Genomic DNA, 19947 nt, shown 5'->3' with positions numbered 1-19947 from the left:
TCAGTTTCCTGTAAAATATGAGTGATAACTGAACCTTCCCTCATGGAGCTGTCACGAGGATGAGACAGAAAACTTATGACAAGCTCTTAGAACTATGCTTGGCATATATAGCAAGTGCTCCACAAATGCCATTATACATACACATTAGTTTCCAAAAGGGTCATGTTAATATTCAGTACCACCAGAAGGGTAATGCACGTCAGTTTTACTGCAACTTTGCCACCGAAAGGTAACACTATTTTTGGTGATTCTTATTTACTTAGTAGGTATCCAGTGTATATTTGCACACATTTTTTTTAAATGCCAGAGAATAAAACAGTTGTTCCTCAAGTAAATTTAAATTGCTTAAATAAAAATAGACTTGGGGAACTTCTTTATTTTTTAGTATTATATGTACTCTAGCCAAATAAGCTTATCAGTTCATTTTTTTAAGAAAACAAGTTATTCAAGTTGCGTTGTTTCTTCTAATAATGATCAATAACATATAAAAGGATAGAAAAGAATGGTGGTGGTAACCCTACAATTGGCAAGATAGCTCTTTAGACTCATTGTATTTATTCTCCTGTTACAGTGGCCAGAGATCCCTGTCAAAAGAAATTATATAGAAAAATCTAAAATTGGTCATTATGCAGCTGATCCCAGCCCTTGCCAAAAAGATCCCAGTAGAAAGACACACATAACCTTAAAGGGACAATTTTTACAATGTATGTGATGGCTTTGGATACTTCTTCCATCTTTAATGAGAAATATTATATAAAAAGACAGACTTTGACTTACATTGAAAGAAAAAAGTATGATTAAATTCTAGGTCAATACAAACACAAATAGATACTTGTTTTACAACAATAACAATGTCATGAATGAACCTAACTAGAAACCCGACAAGGTCTGAGTTCCTGTCCTTCCTATATCACAAATATGGTATCTGGGGCAGTGTTTTTCAAGCTCCAGTCAGGACCCACTAATGAGTCATTAAATCAAGTCATTAAATCAAGTTCTTTTTTTTTTTAATGAAAAAGAATAGAACATCATAGAAAGTATGAGCAAATATTGTATCACTATATGAGTGGGGAGTGATGCTGGTGGTATCAGGAAATTAAATATATTTCCTATTATGGATGACAATTAAGCAAGATTAAAAGCCACAGATCTAGAGTACAGGCATATATCATTTTATTGCACTTCACAGATGCTGCATTTTTTACAAACTGAAGGTTTGTGGCAACCCTGTATTGTCAGATGATGATTTGCATTTTTTAAGCAATGAGATATTTTTTAATTAAGGTATGTACATTATTTTTTAAACATAATGCTATTGCACACTTACCAGACTACAGTGTGGTGTAAATGTAACTTTTATATGCTCTAGGAAACAAAAAAGTTCATGTGACTCATTTTCTTGTGATATTTCACTTCATTGCAACGGTCTGGAATTGAACCTGCACTATCCCCGAGGTATGCCTGTAAGTCACTTAACCTCTATGAAGCTGGTTTCTCATCTCTTACATGGAAATTATCATTCTACTTTAGAGTAGACCCAAATAAAGTAATTTCACAACATTCTTTCAACTATAAAACATTGTATGAATATGCTATGGTTACAGCATTTTGGTTGGGTTTCCTTAGAGTTTAATGTTTCTCTGCCACATACGCTCACGGCATAAAGTCACTGTGCTAGAAACTTGGACATACTGTATCAAAGATAATTCTAAAAGTGTGGTCTCCTAAAAAACGGAGCTAGAGACAGGAAAGCCTTAAGTTTCTTGAAATTTTTATAATCTCCTTTGTAGTACTTACCATACAGTCTCTGGGAAAAAAACCAAGACTAAAGAGGAAAGGCAGCATCTCTGTGTTACTGTGGGACCTCGTGAAAGAATCATCACTTAGGAGAACGACCAAGAGAGGGAAAGGTTTACAGGCTATTCCCACAGGAGGCCAGATCAAGCACCTCAGCCCTTCGAGGTACTTTCCTCCGAGGGATAAATCACTCCTCTTTGCTTCCCATTGAAAGTTTAGAATTCTGTGCCAGGCTCTCGACGCCACAAACAATTCCAGGCGGCACATCATTATTTAGCTAGACGTGTCATCTGCACACATCCTGGTACCACAAATAGGAAACATGTTAAGACTGCTAGCTGATAAACTGAGAGCAGCTAAGAAGAAAGGTACACTCCCTCATAACTCTCCCACACAAGCTACCATTAAAGCACACTTCTGCAGGAAAAGACATTCTAAAAACCCTGAGTAAATAAGAGATGGTACTTCTTCCCCTAAAATAGAAGGGACTTTAAAAGGAACGGAATTCCTACTCGCTTGAGTCCAAAAACCATCCCAGAATAAATGGAGGACAGGAAACTTTGTGAGGACTCAGGGGGACTGGTATTGTAATACTTCATGTTTTCAATGACATTCGTGATCTGATCAGCTTGTTCTGAGTTTCGTTTCTTCTAAGTCTCATGGATTTTTTTGCACTGATCAATCCAGCCCATATTCTCCCTCTCAGCTTAACCAGGTTTACATATGTAAAACACCTGGTCAGGTCAAGCGGTCCTGTTTGCTGCTCAGTAAGACTCACTTGCTCACCTGGGAATGAGGTGTAAACCCCCACTGAGCAAATGAATGTATAAATACATCTGCAATGGTCTTAATTTTGTGACTAAGTCCCACCACTTTGGTGGAGGTGGTGGGGGGCAGGGATGACAGATGAGGACGTGCAGAAGGCAGAGAGTGAACATGAGAGTTGTGAGGGGGCGACCAAGAATGTTTCAGTCACGGCCCATGGAGTTCCTACTGGAGAGAATCACAGGGATTGAAAAAGTGAGCAACCAGCACCTTGGTTCTGGCAGCTTGCCAGGTAGCTTTTGCTTACCTGGGATCTCAGCTGAAAACTATATGGGATGTGTCACAGCAAAAGTGCCTTTCTCATAACAATCGCTGCACAATGGAAATGTTTCTCTAACAAAGGACACATTTGTTTGGAAGAGCTCAACAGAATTAGTAGTGAGAAGGACCTTGGGTATCATTCAACCCTGATGCTGAGACCCTGAAAGGCTAAGTGACTTCTCTAAGGTCATGCAGCTGGCAGCATTGTCTAGACTAGGAATCAGAGCCAAACAGAATCTCCCAAGAGATTTTGTTTAAAATATGCCTATCACTGTGCCTACTAACATGTTTTTAAAGAGATAAAGTTCCCTATTAGGACCTAGCTTTATCACTATACCAATCTAATTCCCTAAAACACTTAGGCGTAGGAGTAAATAGACTTTTTTTTAAGACCATTCCTCAATTAAATGGAGGAGACAGTGCCCACACATCAGGTTTGAGAAGGAATTTCTCTCTGATACACCTTACTACAGGTATGAAAATCAAGTAATTTTATCCATATTTACAGTATGTTGCTTGAAATGGAAACACTAATATATAAAGACATAATTTTCTTAGACAAAATTGATGGCAGGTAAAAAGCATCATATTAGAAACATACAATTTCCACCAAGGAAACTTCAGGTATTCAAAGTTACAAAGTTCATTTATTTCAAAGAATGAGGAAACCGCATTACTACTACACCTGATTTGTGATCATAAAATACCTTTTACTTAGTATTTATAAAGAACTAGACAAGAAAAGCACATCCAGCAACCAAGTTTAAAAAAAAAAAGATAACAACTTCCAGCACAGGCAGCTACAAATAGTGCTCTTCATGGTGAGAAATAAAGTCCACACATAAGTATCCTAGCAAAATTTTCACCACAAACACATACACACCTAACAGATGGATTCTAAAAAACAGCTAAGCATTCCCTAAGCCAAATGCTCAAAATTAATAATAAAAGATTAACATTCCTGTAAATGTGTGATATTGTATAAATGAGGACAACAGACCCCTCTCTGCTCTCACCTCACTCAGCCTCCTTTTTCCAAATGTCTGCTCACCCTTCCACCTCCCCTGACTCTGCAACCAAGTCACAACCACCCAAAGGCGAGGTGTCTGTTGCAGCCCAAAACACTTGACTGATAACATCCGGTTTGCCATTCCAGGAAATCTCACAGGGTGTTTTAAGCCTCTGCCCACAGCTTGCAAAGAAAGGCGAGAGAACTACTCGATACCAGCACCCCAGCTGTGACCTGGCACATAAAGAAACCAAGAAAATAAATCCCATCCATAATCTGTATAATTTAACACTTGGAAGGAAGCAACATCTGGGATCAACTCCAAGCGGGACAGTGTTGCTGGATGTGTCTGTGCTTCTTGCACTGAGTGATAAACCCGGAGACAAGGGGACGCTCCGGTTCCTCACCAGTTCAGCAAATGTCAGTTCAGCAAAGGCAATGTCTTTTCCCAGCAAGGGTTAATCTACCCTAAAAAGGGGGGCAAGTGCAGAGAAGGAAACATCCACTCTTTGCCAGTAGAGTGCCTGGTAAAGGCTCCCCTTACACTTGGAAGAGAAGGAAAGCTGGAACCTTTTCCCAAAGGTGGGTCCAGGACAAACTATTGTCTTGCTAACAAGTCAAAACCCAGAAAAAACGCGAGTAAAATATAGGGGAACGACTGTTTAATCATACAGTCTTTTCGGTGGACTCAAAGTCGTATCCCCAGGCGAAGTTGGAAAAAAAAATCTATGACTATTGACTCCCTAGAAAGGCTTTCCAGATTTTTTAAATTACAAGAAAATGAATTTAGAACATAAACAGATACCTACATATCACCTAAATCACTAGATCTATACCCCAAATTGGGGAAAAAAATAAAAAACACCAATCAGCAGGAAGGGCATTACAGGAAATAAAGATTGTTAGGAAAATCCATAATGCTCTCTCTCTCTCTTAAATCTTCTGAGAGGTTATAATTGCATTTGGCTGCTGCACGCTTGTCAGAGAGCCTGGCTTGTTAATAATCACAACCCTAAAAGGAGTAACTGTCAAGGGGCGACCCAGCTGAAATCAAATAACAAAAAAAGGGAACTGTAATCGGCCTGAAACGGGAGGAGGGAAAGGAAGGGAGACTCCTGTATTCATCAGTCAACATTAATGTCCTTTGTTGTTCACCTTTGCACAGAACAACAAGCGCTACCCTGCTCCTTTTCCTCCGAATACCAGTGTCAGGGTAGCCCTTTCCTAAAAGCCTCGAAGACCCAAGCTTTCCGATTCCCCCCTCCCTATTATCACTCCACAGCTGTCTTCCACCAAGCCCCCCACCCCCACCCCGCTCACTCCGGGCAGAGAGGGTGGTCAGAAGTAAAAACATTGCTGAAATACCCGTTCCCCTCCAAAGACCAAAGCGGCGCAGATGTTGACATTTACCAATCCCCCCGCCCCTCAACACACACCCTAACCCGGGATGGGAGGGACGGAGGGAGAGGGGAGGCTCGGGCCGGACTCTGTCAGAGAGGCTTTTTAGAGGACGGTGCCACATTCCGCACTCCGGGAATGCTGAAGGGAAACAGAGGGAAGGTTTTGCGCCTCCCTTCTGTTTTGGGGATGTTCTCTCTGCGCGGTTCTTGTTTTCACCCACTCTACCCTTGGGAAATCGTCGCAGTCCTTGCCGTCTTTGGGGAAACAGGATAAGGAGGGAAAGGAACGCCGTTCACTCTCCACTTCCAACTTGACACACACACACGCCCAGTCGCCACTCCAAACTCCGCAGGCACAGCCCGCAGCGGGCGGGCTGGCTGCGCGCTCCCTCAAGCGGTCCCGGCACTCCGGGAGCCGGTGCCGGGAGCGCAGGTCCGGCGTGGAGGGGCAAGACCCCGGCGCGCGCTCCTCTGCCCAGCGCTCACTGGGCAAAGCCCCGAACCCGCAGCGCGATGCCAGATTAGGCATTTCCAGCCGGGTGGAGCGTGAGGGGCGCGGGGGCAAGGACGCCAAATACGCACCCGCTCGGGCCAGAGAGGAATAAAAGTTCGCCCCGCGGAGACTCACCCACGCCGTATTTCTCGTGCTCCGTAGGTATCCACATGGCTAAAGAGGGGTCCGGGGTCTTCGGGCTTTGTAATCCCTGCTCCCCTTCTCCGGCTCACAACAATGCACAGCTCCCGAGTAGCGGCTGCAGCGCTGGAGCCCGGCGGCTTCGCGCGGGCTGAGGGCTCTGGGTAGGGTCTGTGCTGGAGGCTCCCGAGCCCGGCGTTGACACTGCTTGGCCGAGGCTGCGCCGCCCGCCGCTCTCCCGGCGGCGGCTGCTCACAGTCCTCCGACGCGCTCCCGAGAACCCGGCGGCGCAGTCATTGTTCTGATTCACTGAACTAAGCGAACACGCCGGGGCACTCTCGGGCGCACCCCCCCGCCCGCCAGCGTCTCTTCCAGCCCTCCCAGCCCAGCGCCCCACGCAGCACGCTGGGAATTGTAGTTCTAGGCCTTTCCATCCCGGAAGGGGGCGTGGCATTAACGGCTGGGGGCGGGGTTACGTTCCGCTCACCACGTCCTATTGGCCCAGAACGTGTCAGCGCGGCGTGGGCGTGAAGGAAACGCCGCAGGGATGAGGAGTTCGCTCGCAGTCGCGTTTCCATTGGTTCCGCGCCTGGACGCGGCCCTCCCCTTTTTTTTCTCGGCGGCGTAATGGCTGCTCCCAAGACCCAGGGGGCTGCTACCAAAGGGGAGGAGGACGGTGCTGACAACCGTGGCGGAGCCGGTGGGGTCAGTTATGAGGGTGAGTACGGGGCCTCTGAATAGTTTATCTTCCTTTTTCTCCGACCTGAAGGGCAGCTGACTGCTGGGCGAACCCCAACTCCAAGGCCACCTGGGCGCGAGGCTGCCACGGGCGGGGCCCAGCGGGACGGGGTGGGGTCTTGCTTGATGGGGGATGTCTGAGAGAGAAGAGAAAATGGGGTGGAATGACCTTCTCCGCAGCCAGGGAAGTTCCCTGGGCGTTTGTTCTACGTTTGAAGCTCTCACCTTTGCGCTTGCTGCCAAGTAGGTGTGGGTCAAGTCAGGTTTGCGCGTGTGTGACTGTAACTCTGGGTTAGCAGCTCTTTTTCCTTGCCTCCACCTCGATTTTGTTGGTTTGCCCTCTGAAGATGTGTTTTAATTTGGGTTCGGGCGGATTTGCAGTTGTAGACTGGTCATTGCTCTCCGCTCAACAGATTTTCCCAATTGCTGCCTGGAGCGGTCTTCGAAGGGAAAGTGCGTGACTCTCAAAGCTTCACCTGTCGCTTATTGTCTGCCCGGGGCGTTCCCCAGGATTGAATGTGGAGCTGGGTCCTTAGAGCAAGAGAAAAAGAAATGGTACTTTCCTCTCTTGTCTTCAGAGAAAATCATCACAGCTGCTTTGGCTTTCACCTGACTTTCATGTTGTCCTCTGATCTGGTATAGAGAGCCAAAACCAAACTTTGAAAGCTGTAGGGGGGTTGTCTTTAGAATTCCTGGCCCCATTCTTTTACCTTTAGCCTATTTATCCCCACTTCACGCCCTGTTTTTTGATTTGGTATGTAATTTGACACAGCTAGTTGTCTTTTTCTAATGGACGTGGTTTGGGACTTAAATCTGGTTTTCTGTCCATGGGGGTTTTTTTTTCTTTGTTTTTGCTTTCACAGTTAAATTGACATTCAGTCTTAAATTTTTGTCTCAGCACAGAGATAGTGCTGTTTCTTCCCACCTCATCAGTGGAACCCCCTAGGTCTGAAATTATTTCACTACCTCTACCAAAGAAATCTTTGGTAAACTTAATACTTAAATATTGAATATATCCGCACCCTAAACAGTTCGTTTTGGGGTTGGCCATGTAGTCACCTCTGATCTGATAGTAACATACTATTCAGATTCTCAAGTTTCCAGGGGGATACCTGTTTTACATTTGAAGGTGAAATCTTTGGTGAATTTATCTCACTCATAAAATAGAAAATTGGGTATGCCTTTTAAAAACATTGTAGAACTTTTGAATATCATCAGTTACTATAGAGTTATAAGTTTTCATTATAAAAATTTCAAACCATTCAGAGATGTTAAAAGTCAAAGTTCCTCCACACAGTCCCACTCCCAAAGGCACCAACTCTTAGGGGTTTAATGTGTGTTCTTTCTGATACATTTCTATATGACACACATCTGTATGGTTTTAATTATTTTTTTAATAAAAAGGGATCATTCTATGTTTACTTAAAGATCTGCCACCTTCTTTTTCCCTATGATCTATTGTAGACACTTCCATATCAGTATACTTGTTGATTCATTCATTTTAAGGACTGCAACTATCGTGTTTCATAATATGGACGTGCGGTACTTTAACCATTCCTCTGCTAATGAACCTATAGTGCGGCTTTAGTTTTTCAATAATGTAGTGGACAGCCATATATATATGTATATCCTTGTCCAATGGTGTGTACTCCTTGAGAAATTAGGTCAGAGGTTACACACCTTTAAAACTGTGATAGATGTTAGAGTTGCCTCTTAACAGGTATGTGTAGACATTCCTTCCAGTAATAATGAGTGTCCTTTTCTCTGTATCCTCACCGAACAGTGATGAGCATCATGAATCCAGAATCAATGTTTCTATAACTGTTAGATTGAATTGAGTAACTGATAGCATATTTTTAGGTTCCAGTTTGTTTTCAACAAAAATATTGAGCACCAGTGAATGTACTGTATCTGCAACAGGAAAAAAATTCCTCACCCTGGTTCAGAACTGCCCAGCATTTTCACTAATTTGTAGCAGTCAGTGGGAGAGCTTAATAGTCAATTTTTACAGAATTGTTATAAGGTAAAGTTGTAATTAAAAATTCCCCTTAATAACCTATGTATCATTCTGTGACTTTACCCAAATTCTTCAAAGCCTACAAGGCATGATACAAATTTTGGGTGGAAATGATGATGTTAAAAATATGCATATTCATATTTCTTTTTACGCAGCCACTTCAGTTATTAAGTGTGTCTTTCCTTGTAAAATCATTAATTTCTTGAAAATTGCCTCTTTAAGAGGTTTCCCTGTAGTTCTATTTAAAATGTCAAAGTGTGTGTTTAATATTTGGGGGCAGAAGGGATTGTGGAGTCTTTTTTAGAAATCCTTGCGGTTCTACAAGATTTCTGCTAGAATGAGTCACTGGGTGGTGTGCAGGCAGGTACAGGATTTCCCTGAGATCTGTGTGCCAGACTTCCCGAGGCTCCATCTCTGTCCAGGGAAGTCCCTGGTCTTGCACCACACTGCTTTCCAAACATTTGAACAGAAACTAGCATTTCATATTGTCCCCTCAAATTAAGAACAGATAATAAGTAGACTCAACATTTCTCTCACGTGGGGATGTTACTGGGGAGACTTTTCTGATGGAAGTGATTTCTTCTGACAGTGTTAAACTATGCTTCTATATCCTAATATCTTGACAGAGTCAACTTTTTTCCCTACGAATGCGTACCCAGTAGATGATGGTCATAGTCAGGCTTCTTTGGATTTATAGTGCTTTTCCTCTGGAGACCTTATAACTCCTTTGTGATGTCTCTAGAAGAAATGGAGGTAGCAGGTGGTGTCAACTCCTCATTCTTGTATTTCCTATTTTGATAAATGGCATCCAGCCTTAGCTAGAAACCTAGGAAGCACCCTTGAGTCCTATCTTGCCCTCAAGTCCTGAATCTGATTCTGTTACCACGTCTTATTTTCTTGTGCCTGAAGGAATCTTTTGAACGTGTTCCTTCTCTTCATCTCTTAGAATAGCCATTGTTCTGTTTCTGACTCTCACCATCACTGCTGAATTACCTATGCCCCCACTCTCCAAACTGTGTTCATGGGGACCAGAACCTTGTCATTTGGTTTTGTTTGCTTAACCCTGTTCTTCGCATCTTGCAGTGTTTAATAAATATTTGACCGGAATTGATTGTAGCCTGGATGATTGCAAAACCTTTCTGTTGATCTCACTGACTCTTGATTTTCCCTTTCTTAATCCACGTTCCAAAACGCAACTGTATTCATGGGTCTTTACTTCATATCTTCAGTGTAACTCTAATGCATGGCATTTAAGGTTCTAATCTCCTTTTCCAGTCTCATCTTCAGTCACCCTGCTTCCTTTCCCAAATCTCCGTTATGACACTCACCATATCAGACTGTAGTTATTTATTGGCAGTTTTGTCTACACCCATAGACTGTGAACTTCTGGAGGTCAGCAGTTGTCTTATATTATTTTTGTTACACATCCAGTGCTTATCAGAGCTGTGTGTAGTAAGCACTCTTTAACAATGTGATAGATTCTGTTTGAAATTTATCCAAAATACTTGGAATGACTGCTGTTTTAAACAACAAAATTGAAGTAGAATAAAAAACTGAGTAGATAGTGTATGCTTGTGAAAGTTATACATACCAGCTGGAAAATGAAGAATATCATCATGAAGGTGGTCAGAGGTAATCATAGCATTTTAGCATGATTTTTCATTCTTTAAGTCAAGTATTAATGTTTAGATAATGATAAAAATTTTAAAAGAATACTTCAGATCTGTCCTTTATAACCTTGAACCTGTAACTGAGTGAACTGCCACACAGACCTTGAAATCTGTCTTCCATCATCTATATGGCTCTTATCCAGTTTTCCACAGGTTGTTATCTTACTCCCAGCATTATTGCTTGAGTCCAGTCTCATATATTTGACATGACAGTGGAAAGAGGACTAGACCCTATCTTGGAAAAACTATTTAAATTTCAATTCTGACACTGTAGCTGTGTAACGTAGATTTATTTCATATCTGCTATGTTTATGAAAATACAGATATACTTACCTTGCAGTTACTACGATCATTTCATTGAATTATATATTTATGAAAGCCTGACATATTTCCTTTTGTAAAGCTGGAACTCAGTAAATATCAGTTGCTTTTGATGTAGAGTTATGCCTAATTGAACTATAAAACTGCCTTCTCTGTGATTTCACTTAGGAAGCAATCTAAATTGTAGTGTAACCGAGGGGAGGCTTAAGAATGTGGTGGTGATAACTGCTTAGGCTGCCCAGGCATTCCTAGGGGTTGTCAGGGTGTCTCTTGGTGCTCTGTACTGGTATTGCAACTATGTGCTCTGGAGGCCCTTTGTATTATCTTTTATACCCTTTCTCACCCCTACCCAGTGCTGCCCCCTCATATCCAGCTCTTCACACATACACCCACATTCAGAGTCAACAAGAAGCTCAGATAATCTTACATACCAGGATGGCCTTGCAAGGTAAAAGCCAGAGGATGTCATGGAAGAAAAAGAATTATAGAAACCTAGTCTTGCAGGTTTGGTGTAAAGCTCTGAAGGGGACTTCTTTAGAACATCCTTTTGTTTTCCTTTGAAAAATACATGGGACCCAGCTTTCAGGATATTAAGAAGAGACATTGCAATAATATAGTACTGATGGTAGCTAACATTTGTTGAGTAGTAGCTATGCCAAGCACCGTTTCAAATGCTTTTACAGATCTTATTTCATTTTGTCTCACAATATCCCTGAGATAAATATTCATATCATCCCCTTTTTATTTACAAGTAAAGGAAACTGGTGCAAAGAGCAGGTTGCACAAGGTCACACTGTAACTGAAAGAGAACTTTTATCATATTTTCTATTATAAAGATGTCCCATAGTAACTAAATTCCATTTGATGAGGTCTGAAACAGACTTTCCTTAAACAAATTTATTCTAAAGCTAATGTTACTATAGAAAGGCGATATGGTATGGGAAAAGAGTATGGATACATTTTGAGGTCCAGCCAGCTTAGGATCAAATCCTGGGTATTTAACAGCCACAGACAAGTTAAGCAACCTCTGAATCTTGGTTCCTCATCTGTGAAATGGGTAATTATCATATCTGTCTTGCTAGAATGTTGAAATGATTAGTGGGATAATAGATATAGTACCTGGTCTTCAATAAATGGTAACTTTTATTTCAGTCATAAGTATAGGCACATCTTGGCATATGTAGCAGAGGTGGTACACATGATGATTCTGTGTGCTACAACCTTAATGTGTCTTTTCCATTTTATGACCAGGTTTCTGTTAAGGTATTTGATAGGTACTTACTTGTATCAGACACTGAATTTATGTACATTTCTCATTGTATTGACATACACTTTCCATTCATGCAAAAGAATGGCTCCGTCCTCCACAACACACACTCTTACACGTCCTGTCTTGAAAAAGTGAAGATGGTATTGACCAGATTCATGTAATAAAAATTATGCTTTCTCCTAGACATAAATCCATGTGTATATAGAAACTAGAAGTGTATGTAAACTGCCCTTCCAGCTGTTGAATCTTTAAATGCTTCTGTTAGCTGTTCTTGGAGAACTTTCCCACAGAGTAAAGGTTCAGTTTTGCTGTGATTTATTTAATAAACTTATCAGACCCTGAATAGATTGGCATTTCAATGACAGTACCTTGAAGAATTTTCATCTCTTGCTGAAACAAGTGTGTTCTACTGATTTCATTGACCCAGAGGTGTGCAGGGCTACTTTTTCCAGAAGTGGTGATGGATTTGACTGATCAGTCTTCTGCCTTTCTTTACATCTCAGTCAGTGCTCTTTGTGACCAGTGTCATTTATTTGTAAGATAGCCTACTGGGGTTGGGTGCTATCTTTAGCAGTAGGAACCAAGTAAAGTTTCTAAAATTAAACAGGACTTAAACCTTTACTTCATTGAGGGTCATGGGAGAGGTTAAGGTATATCAACAGTTGAGAAGTGGTAGAATGTTTTAAGTGACGAAAGCTAGTGTGGGTTACTTTGGGGCTTTCTTTATGTGTAGTATATTTAAATTAACCAATACATTAAGTAAAAATGTGTAAAGGAAAACCTGGTTTAAGAGTCAGAAATCTGGATTCTGATCCTGAATTTGCTACTTTGTAGCAGTATGAATTTAGAGAAAATCATTTAACCCCTCTGAGCCTCAATCTCATCATAAAAATGTTGCAGGTAAGTAAGTACCTTGCTGATATTATTGGGAGGTTGAGTGAGGCAGTGCAGGTGAAAACACTCTGTAAACTTTGATACACTGTGAAAGGGTAGGGAATGAATGATGCTGATGAAGGCCTATCATGAGCGGCAGTGCTGGGTCTTTGGAATTGGACAAACTGGATTCCAAAGGAGCTGTCAGTTTAAAGCCTGTGTGACCTTGAGCAAGTCATATGATCTCACTGTTTTCATGACAACTGCTGTTGCTACTACAATGATCTGAAGATAAGACTTTAAATTTGATTACAGACTAATTAGCATTAGAGTTTGGATCAAGACGTATTCCTGATTTTATATGTAAACCCTTTAAGGACAGAGACTGTCACATATAGCTTTGGATTACCTCATTTGGTGTTGGTTGAGTGGTGACCATGGATTGTCTTCATATTGGGTGCTATGCGGGGTACAAATGAAGAACCCCTGGCCTTATCCTTGGGGACATTTCAGTGTAATTGGTGGGGCTCCGTATTCATATTTTACCAGAGCTAATTGGAGAGTCCTTTCTGTTTCCATATTGCATTCTGGGAAGAAGTGGATACATTTGAATGTGCAATTTGTATTCATTTGCTGAGGAGCTGAGCAGAGTAATGCTTCAAAAGAAAGGAAATGCATGCTCCCTCTCCTGGTTTCCCTAACACTGTCCTTATTTTGTGTTTTTTCTTAACTGAAAGATGAACTCTCCCCCAAGTAATTACAGAGGCCCTGCCTTTAATTTCTTTTTAGTGTTTTTACCCAAAAACTAAAGAAAGACTTAAGAATTGTAATTGTGGTTATTTATTTAACACAATCTTCTGTTATGTAACAAGCTGCTATTCACCAGTAATAGCCAATTAGAAAAGAAAATATCTTGTACCACAAATTGTAATTACCATTATAAAGCAATTAATAGGAGGAACTGTTGCTGAGCAGTAACATAACATCAATCAAGCTATCTTTGCTAAAGCACCATACAACTAATTTTCACAGATGGAAGAGGGGAGAGGAAGGTAAAAAAGTCTGAAAGCTTATTGAAATTTCTTACAGACTAGTTGATGAATGACTTTAGAAAGCATTATAAATATGCACGCACATGAAAGAAAGTAATACTGATAATCTACTGGGACTTTGGGTTATTTTTCTAGCATCAATGATCATAGACTATACTGCTTAGTGGAAAGCCCACTGGACAAGGAGTCAGAAGACCTGGGTTTTAAATCCCACTTCTGCTTCTGACTGGCTCTGATTTTAAACAAGTTTGCACTCCTGGTTGAGATTTCCTGGTTTGTAAGTGAGAGAATGTGTTTGTATTAGCATCCTTTCAGCTGATCTTCCAAATATCAATAAAGGCAAGAGAAGAGAGGCCTACAGCTAGGGGACCCAGTTATCCATATCCTAGAGTCTGTGTAAAAAGAAAAAAATATATCTGGATTTTCTCTTAAGAATTACACATTAGTTGCACTTGTGAATGTCATTAATTAGGTGTATATAGTTGGAAAATCGGTGGAGAACCACTGGTGATAGATAACTTCTGGGGTCTCTGAATCCAAGAGATTATGGATAGATCATTAGGATACATCCCATCTTACCTCATCCCCTCTCCTTACCATGTTTTAATAAATGATGCAAGTCTGGAAGAGCTTTGATAGAACTGAGAATTCGTTCATTCAAAAATTTTTATTAAGCATCTGCTTTGTGTAGGCTTCTGTATTTTAGATGCTGTGGAATATAAAGGTGAAAATAAGATGCTCTTGCCATCAAGAGTCTTATGACCCAACCAGGAAGATAATAAGTAGAGCTTATTAAGTAACTATAGTACAAAGTAGAAAGTATTAAGGACCGTCAGAGTGATCAAAATGGAGTTGAGCAAGAAAGATTGTGCCCAACAGATAGTACTGGGCCTTGAAGTTGAAGAAGATTTGGACATGCAGAAGTAAGGAAAAGCGTTATAGGCCTAGGCAAAGGGAGGGGACAATAGAAAAATTAAGGGCATATGCAGCAGGTAACAAGTCAACTTGTTGTGCCTGGAGAACATGGTAGGTAAATGGGAGCAATGAAAAGAAGTTTGGAAAGGTGAGTTGAAGCTAGATCACAGTCTCAGTGCCTGACCTCAACTCTGCAGACTTGAGGAAGGGGAATGACAAGATCAAAGTATAATCCAGTAACAATGTACTGAAGAGGTAAAGTTGTGTCAGGAGGCACGGGTATTTGCCAAAGCAAGAGATCATGAAGATACATACTACACTTTAATAATATGCCCTTGTTAATAAAGTCAGGTGATCCATCAGTCTTGTAAGGAAATTCCTAAGATTAGAAAAATATGTCAGGACAGAGCAGGTTGTATATGAAGGTTCTTTCTTTGATAGATTGAAGTCTGCTTGGGCTCTTGTCATAAGGAAAACCCAGAGAGTACAGGCAGAGAACACTGTAAAGATGATAAAACAGGCATCAGAGTATAGGCAGGAGGAAAGATCTGGTAGCAGGTAGTGTTAAAGAAAACCAGAGCTGGACATTAAAGTGGTAAAAAGATTTTATTCAGCAACTATTGCAATAGAAGAGAAGACACCTCATTGTAGAACTGGGCTCATTTCCAATTTCAAGGAAAGGTGAAGATTTTTAGAAAAGGAGCAGGTTGAGGGGGTTGGGTGATGGAAAATTACTAATAGGAAACATCAGGATGGATGCTGGAGGAACAGAGCAAAGGTTTCATGTGCCTGCAGTGGGGAAAGCCAAATTCTGACAGTGGAAGTTTGCAGCAAAGTCAGAATTTATTTCAGGGTACCAAGCGAGGGAGTAGGAGACAAGCCTCAAGTCCACTCTGACTTGGTCTTTGAGTTGGGGGGGTTGTAAAGGGGAAGAACGAAGAAGCTGGTGGTAATCATCATCTTGTGACATTTCTATGACGTTTCTTAATCATAGTTTTGGGAATTAGGGTGTCTCTGGTTTATAATTCTCTAGCCAGGTGGTCCGTGGCTCGGGGGTCTATTAGCTCATCTTGCCCTGGAGAACAGCCTGAGTTTGTACATTAATGATAATATCAACAATAGCAATTTTAGTATATCAGCAGTGTTATCAACAAGAACAATTATAGTCATCTGATTGCGGTTGATTAGTGTTCAGTTAGCACAGAATTGAGGTCAGATGGGGACAAGAAAGGGAGTAAAGTTTTGGATAAAGAGGTTAATTGTAAGCTCAGCAGGGCAAATCCATTTTAGGGAAACATGGTTTCACTGGCTAAACAGACTGGACAGGATTCTTGCTGAAGGCCAGCCAGAGTAATATCACCTAGAGGATAGTAGAGGCTAAGGAAGCCCATTAGAAATGAAGGATGGGGGATTCCCTCCAAACTGACATAGCAGGATTCTTACTGAAACCTGGCTATGCAGGTCTAGCAAAGTCTGGTTGAGAAAAGGGTTCAGAGGAGCCTGACTGAAGTTCAGTCAAAGAAGTCTTTTTCAGTAGCAGGAACACAAACACAAGTAAACTGGACTTTAGAGACAGGACTCAAGTCAGTAAAAGGCCTTGGAGAGATATTATTAGAGGAACATGGATTCTAGGTGAGGCATCAAGTCAGGCAGTTTGTGAAATCAGGGCAGCAGGTTGAAGACTCATTTACTAGAAAAGTATACAAGTTGAGGCTTGGTTCTAAGAAATTAGTCATATACCCAGTAACTAGCATCCCAGACCCAGGTGGAGATGAAGCCAAGAAGGCTGGGTTGATGAAGAGCCACTGGCTTGAGGTGGTCCCCTGCTGGAGCAGAGCCAAACTGCTGGTGAACGTAGGGACCCCAGTCGTGCTGAGTGGCAGTATTGGCAGGGGCCTGGCTCCAGGCAGCTCATTACAGTTGCCCATATGGCCACTGAACTCCTAACCCTGAGCTCATTAATCCTGAATAATCAGCCAGTTGTAATGTAATTCTCAAGTATAGGGTGATAATACCCTTTCATTTTCATGACCTGTAGACTACATGGGTATTTGATGCCACACAGAAAGATTCCTGTTCTTGATCTTTTTCCTTTTGAAACATCTTAGAGTTTATTGACAAAATAGATTAAATTATAATGTTAATTATTTCCCCCGTTAATAAGATATTTTTAGGTATCAGTTTCTATAGTTGTTTCCATAAGCAGAGCACAGTCCTGTTTTCCTTTCATTACGTGAAATCCAGAGTACATTGAACCATACAGATTTACATGTTCTTAGAGTCTAAATGAATTAAAAATGAATTAAACCTTTGAGTAATGTACTGAAAAGCAATTCATTTCTTTGCTATCACACTTTTGAAATACAATTATAGAAAATTGTGTTCTCGTTTTTATTCATCTGAGTGATAGAAGTAGGTAGGGCTAATGTAAACTTAGTATGCTATTCATGTTTTAGGGACAGTATTTCAGGACTTCATAGAATTAGAAGACAGAAAAGGTATTATAATAGCTTTTTACACAAAGATATTGTCATGTATGAATACTGAGTTGAAGTTCGGTAGCTTTATTACTTTAGGACTTTAGTATGCAAATTTTTGTGACTGTCCAAGAGATGAATATTATATAGCAGTTTCCCAAATATTTAACTATACTACCTCTTTCTCAAATAGCATCTATTAACATTTAATGGGACACTAGTGTTCCATGGAATTTGATTTGGCAAATGCTAATCAGGGTCATCTCCCCCTTAAAAGATCATATTTATTAAGAGCTTAGACATCCTCAACAGTTCCACCTGTAAACATCTTCAAAAAGAGATCGTTCACCCTATGTCTATAATAATTACCGTTGTTATTCATTTTGTGGCTTTCCTGTCTTTACTTCAAGCCCTTAGTGGGGAAAGAATAAAGGTAGAGTATCCAAAAACAACAAACGTAACTGTTCTGTCTCAGAGATGTGACATCCTCTAAGGAGCATTCCCCACCTAACCCCCTCCTTATATCCAGAAAGCCAGAAATCTTTTAAAAACGTTCAAGGTAGCATTGAAATAAATATATATATAAATAACACCTACCACTTTAACGCAATATGAGAACTCTTCAAATTGTCTTTGTTTAGTGTCCCTTCCTTAGTACATTTGAATTAACATTTGAATATTGAATGATAAAAAAGAAAATAGTTCCCTAAGTAACCAATTTCAGATCTATTCCAGAGCATTCAAGCCTGTGCTTTTTATTAAGTCAGGTAACCATAGCTATTTAATGCATTATTTAAGGTTATAAAAATTTAATTCACATTCCTCTATCAGCTTTCATTGACTTCAAGAATGTAGGTTAGTTGCAGTTTTTTTAAATTGCCTCTGTTTGGCGTCATTGTCAGAAATGTCAGTTTCTGAATTACTGTTTATTAATGAAATAATGAATCCAGGCATCTCTTTGATGTGAAATCCACAACTAGTGTGATGTAGAGGAATTTTTTAGTGAAAGGTTTTTTCTAAACAGCTTAGAAATGATTCATGGGACCATTGTTATTCACTTCTAGTTAGCAGTATTCAGAGCCAACTGGCAAGTCTCCATTTCTTCAGCATTCTCGCTGTTACATTAAATGTGGTTTCAGAGTAGACTGATTTAGGCAAGCAGCGTTTAAGTAAAACAACTGGATTGCTCTCTTTATCTTGTCACCTTTTCTGAAAATTACGTTTGTTGATATCCCTTGTGACAGTACATTAATGAATTAGATTCTGAATTCACCTTACTTATAGTTACCAAAAATTATTATAATGTTATTAATATTAGCTGATCCTTGGACCCTACTGTGAAATGCACACATACTTGTGGAAACTCAGACACATTGTCATAGACCCTATGGGCAACATAATTTTTTATGTTGTATGCTTCATAAGTTACACTTCATAAATATTGTAATCCTCCTTATAAATATATACCTACTCCCGTTCTCTTTCTGATTAAGTCATACTCATGTTTCATGTCTTAGCTTTAATGTCACTTTTTATGTAAAACTTCTTGAACCATAGACTGAACTAGCTACACGTTTCTTTATAGCTTTAATCATATTATACTATGTAATTATCTAGGAGAATCCTATTACCTGCTTGTAAAGAGAAAAATTTTAATTCCAATAGTTCCATTGATGTATACTGTGTTAGTTTGCAAGGGCTGCTTATAATAAATTATATGTACAGGGTGGCTTAAAACAGCAGAAGTTTATTCTCTCACAATCCTGAAGGCTAGAAGGCCAAAATCAGGGTGTCAGCAGGGCCACACTCCTGCTTCTCTGGAGGAGAATCTCTCCCTTACCTCTTCCAGTTTCTGGTGGCACCAGGCATTCCTTGACTTGTGGCAGTATAACTCCAATCTCTGCCTCTGTCTTCAAATGGCCTTCTCTATGTCTCTTTGTCATTTGCTTTTCTGCCTCTTATAAGGACTTCATTCGTTGAATTTGATTCACACTAATCCAGGATGATCTCCTCTCAAGACAGTTACCTTAACTTTATCTGCACGACCTTTATTCTGAGGTTCCAATGTAAATATATCTCTTGTGAATCACCATTCATTCAATCTACTCCATATATTGAAGATACTTCCCTTTTTCCAGATAGTCTTCTTTCCAGTCTGGCCAAGGGGTGTGTGCACAGGTGAGTACTCACATAAAATTGTGAGTTGGGAGGGGAAGGGGTTCTATCATTTTGTTTTTGTTTTTTTAAGCACTCTACGTCAAAGAGTACCTGATGCTTGACTTTATGAACATTGGGACTATTGTTCTCATAAATATTAAACTCTTTCTGGAGAGTCACCACTGAGGATTTGGATTGGTCTTACTTAAAATGTGTAGTCTTCTTATGCCAGAGATTTTCCATCACTGTTATTTTTTTCTTTCCTATCTTTTATTATTTTTAGGTACTCAAATTGTACATAGTACATGCCAAGTCCTTTTGTTTGTTGATTAATGCTGTAAGTTTGTCCTGTGTACTTAACAGTCCCTGAAATTTGGTCTTATCCTGAGATTGAGAGCACAGTGTGGTGCAGAAAACACTGAACTTGCAGACAGAAGAACCTGGTTCATGTATCAGTTGTGTGACCTTAAATAAATTACACACCCTGAACTTCTGTTTCCTCGTAACTAAGAAATAATCATCTTTCTTACC

The 19947-nt window shown here is 40.4% G+C and overlaps 2 protein-coding genes across 4 annotated transcripts in view; one reads left to right on the top strand and one right to left on the bottom strand.

Moving 5' to 3' along the window:
• DOCK4 (dedicator of cytokinesis 4) overlaps positions 1–6333 on the bottom strand; it is a 410882-nt gene extending 404549 nt beyond the window's left edge. Inside the window, exon 1 of the mRNA XM_072964656.1 lies at positions 5921–6333. Coding sequence (XP_072820757.1) covers positions 5921–5957 — 37 coding nt within the window. The 5' untranslated portion in view covers positions 5958–6333. The remainder of the gene's footprint in view (positions 1–5920) is intronic.
• A 141-nt stretch (positions 6334–6474) lies between these two features.
• ZNF277 (zinc finger protein 277) overlaps positions 6475–19947 on the top strand; it is a 99758-nt gene continuing 86285 nt past the window's right edge. The window contains exon 1 of one of the 3 annotated variants that reach the window (XM_006217736.4): positions 6475–6644. In XM_006217736.4, the coding sequence (XP_006217798.1) occupies positions 6554–6644 (91 nt within the window). In that variant the 5' untranslated portion in view covers positions 6475–6553. The remainder of the gene's footprint in view (positions 6645–19947) is intronic. The other 2 variants (XM_015250759.3, XM_072964655.1) reach the window with 2 other exon arrangements.

The sequence above is a fragment of the Vicugna pacos genome, chromosome 7 (genome assembly GCF_048564905.1).
Source record: "Vicugna pacos chromosome 7, VicPac4, whole genome shotgun sequence".
Lineage (NCBI taxonomy): Eukaryota > Metazoa > Chordata > Mammalia > Artiodactyla > Camelidae > Vicugna > Vicugna pacos.
This window is presented reverse-complemented; position numbering and strand designations above follow the sequence as displayed.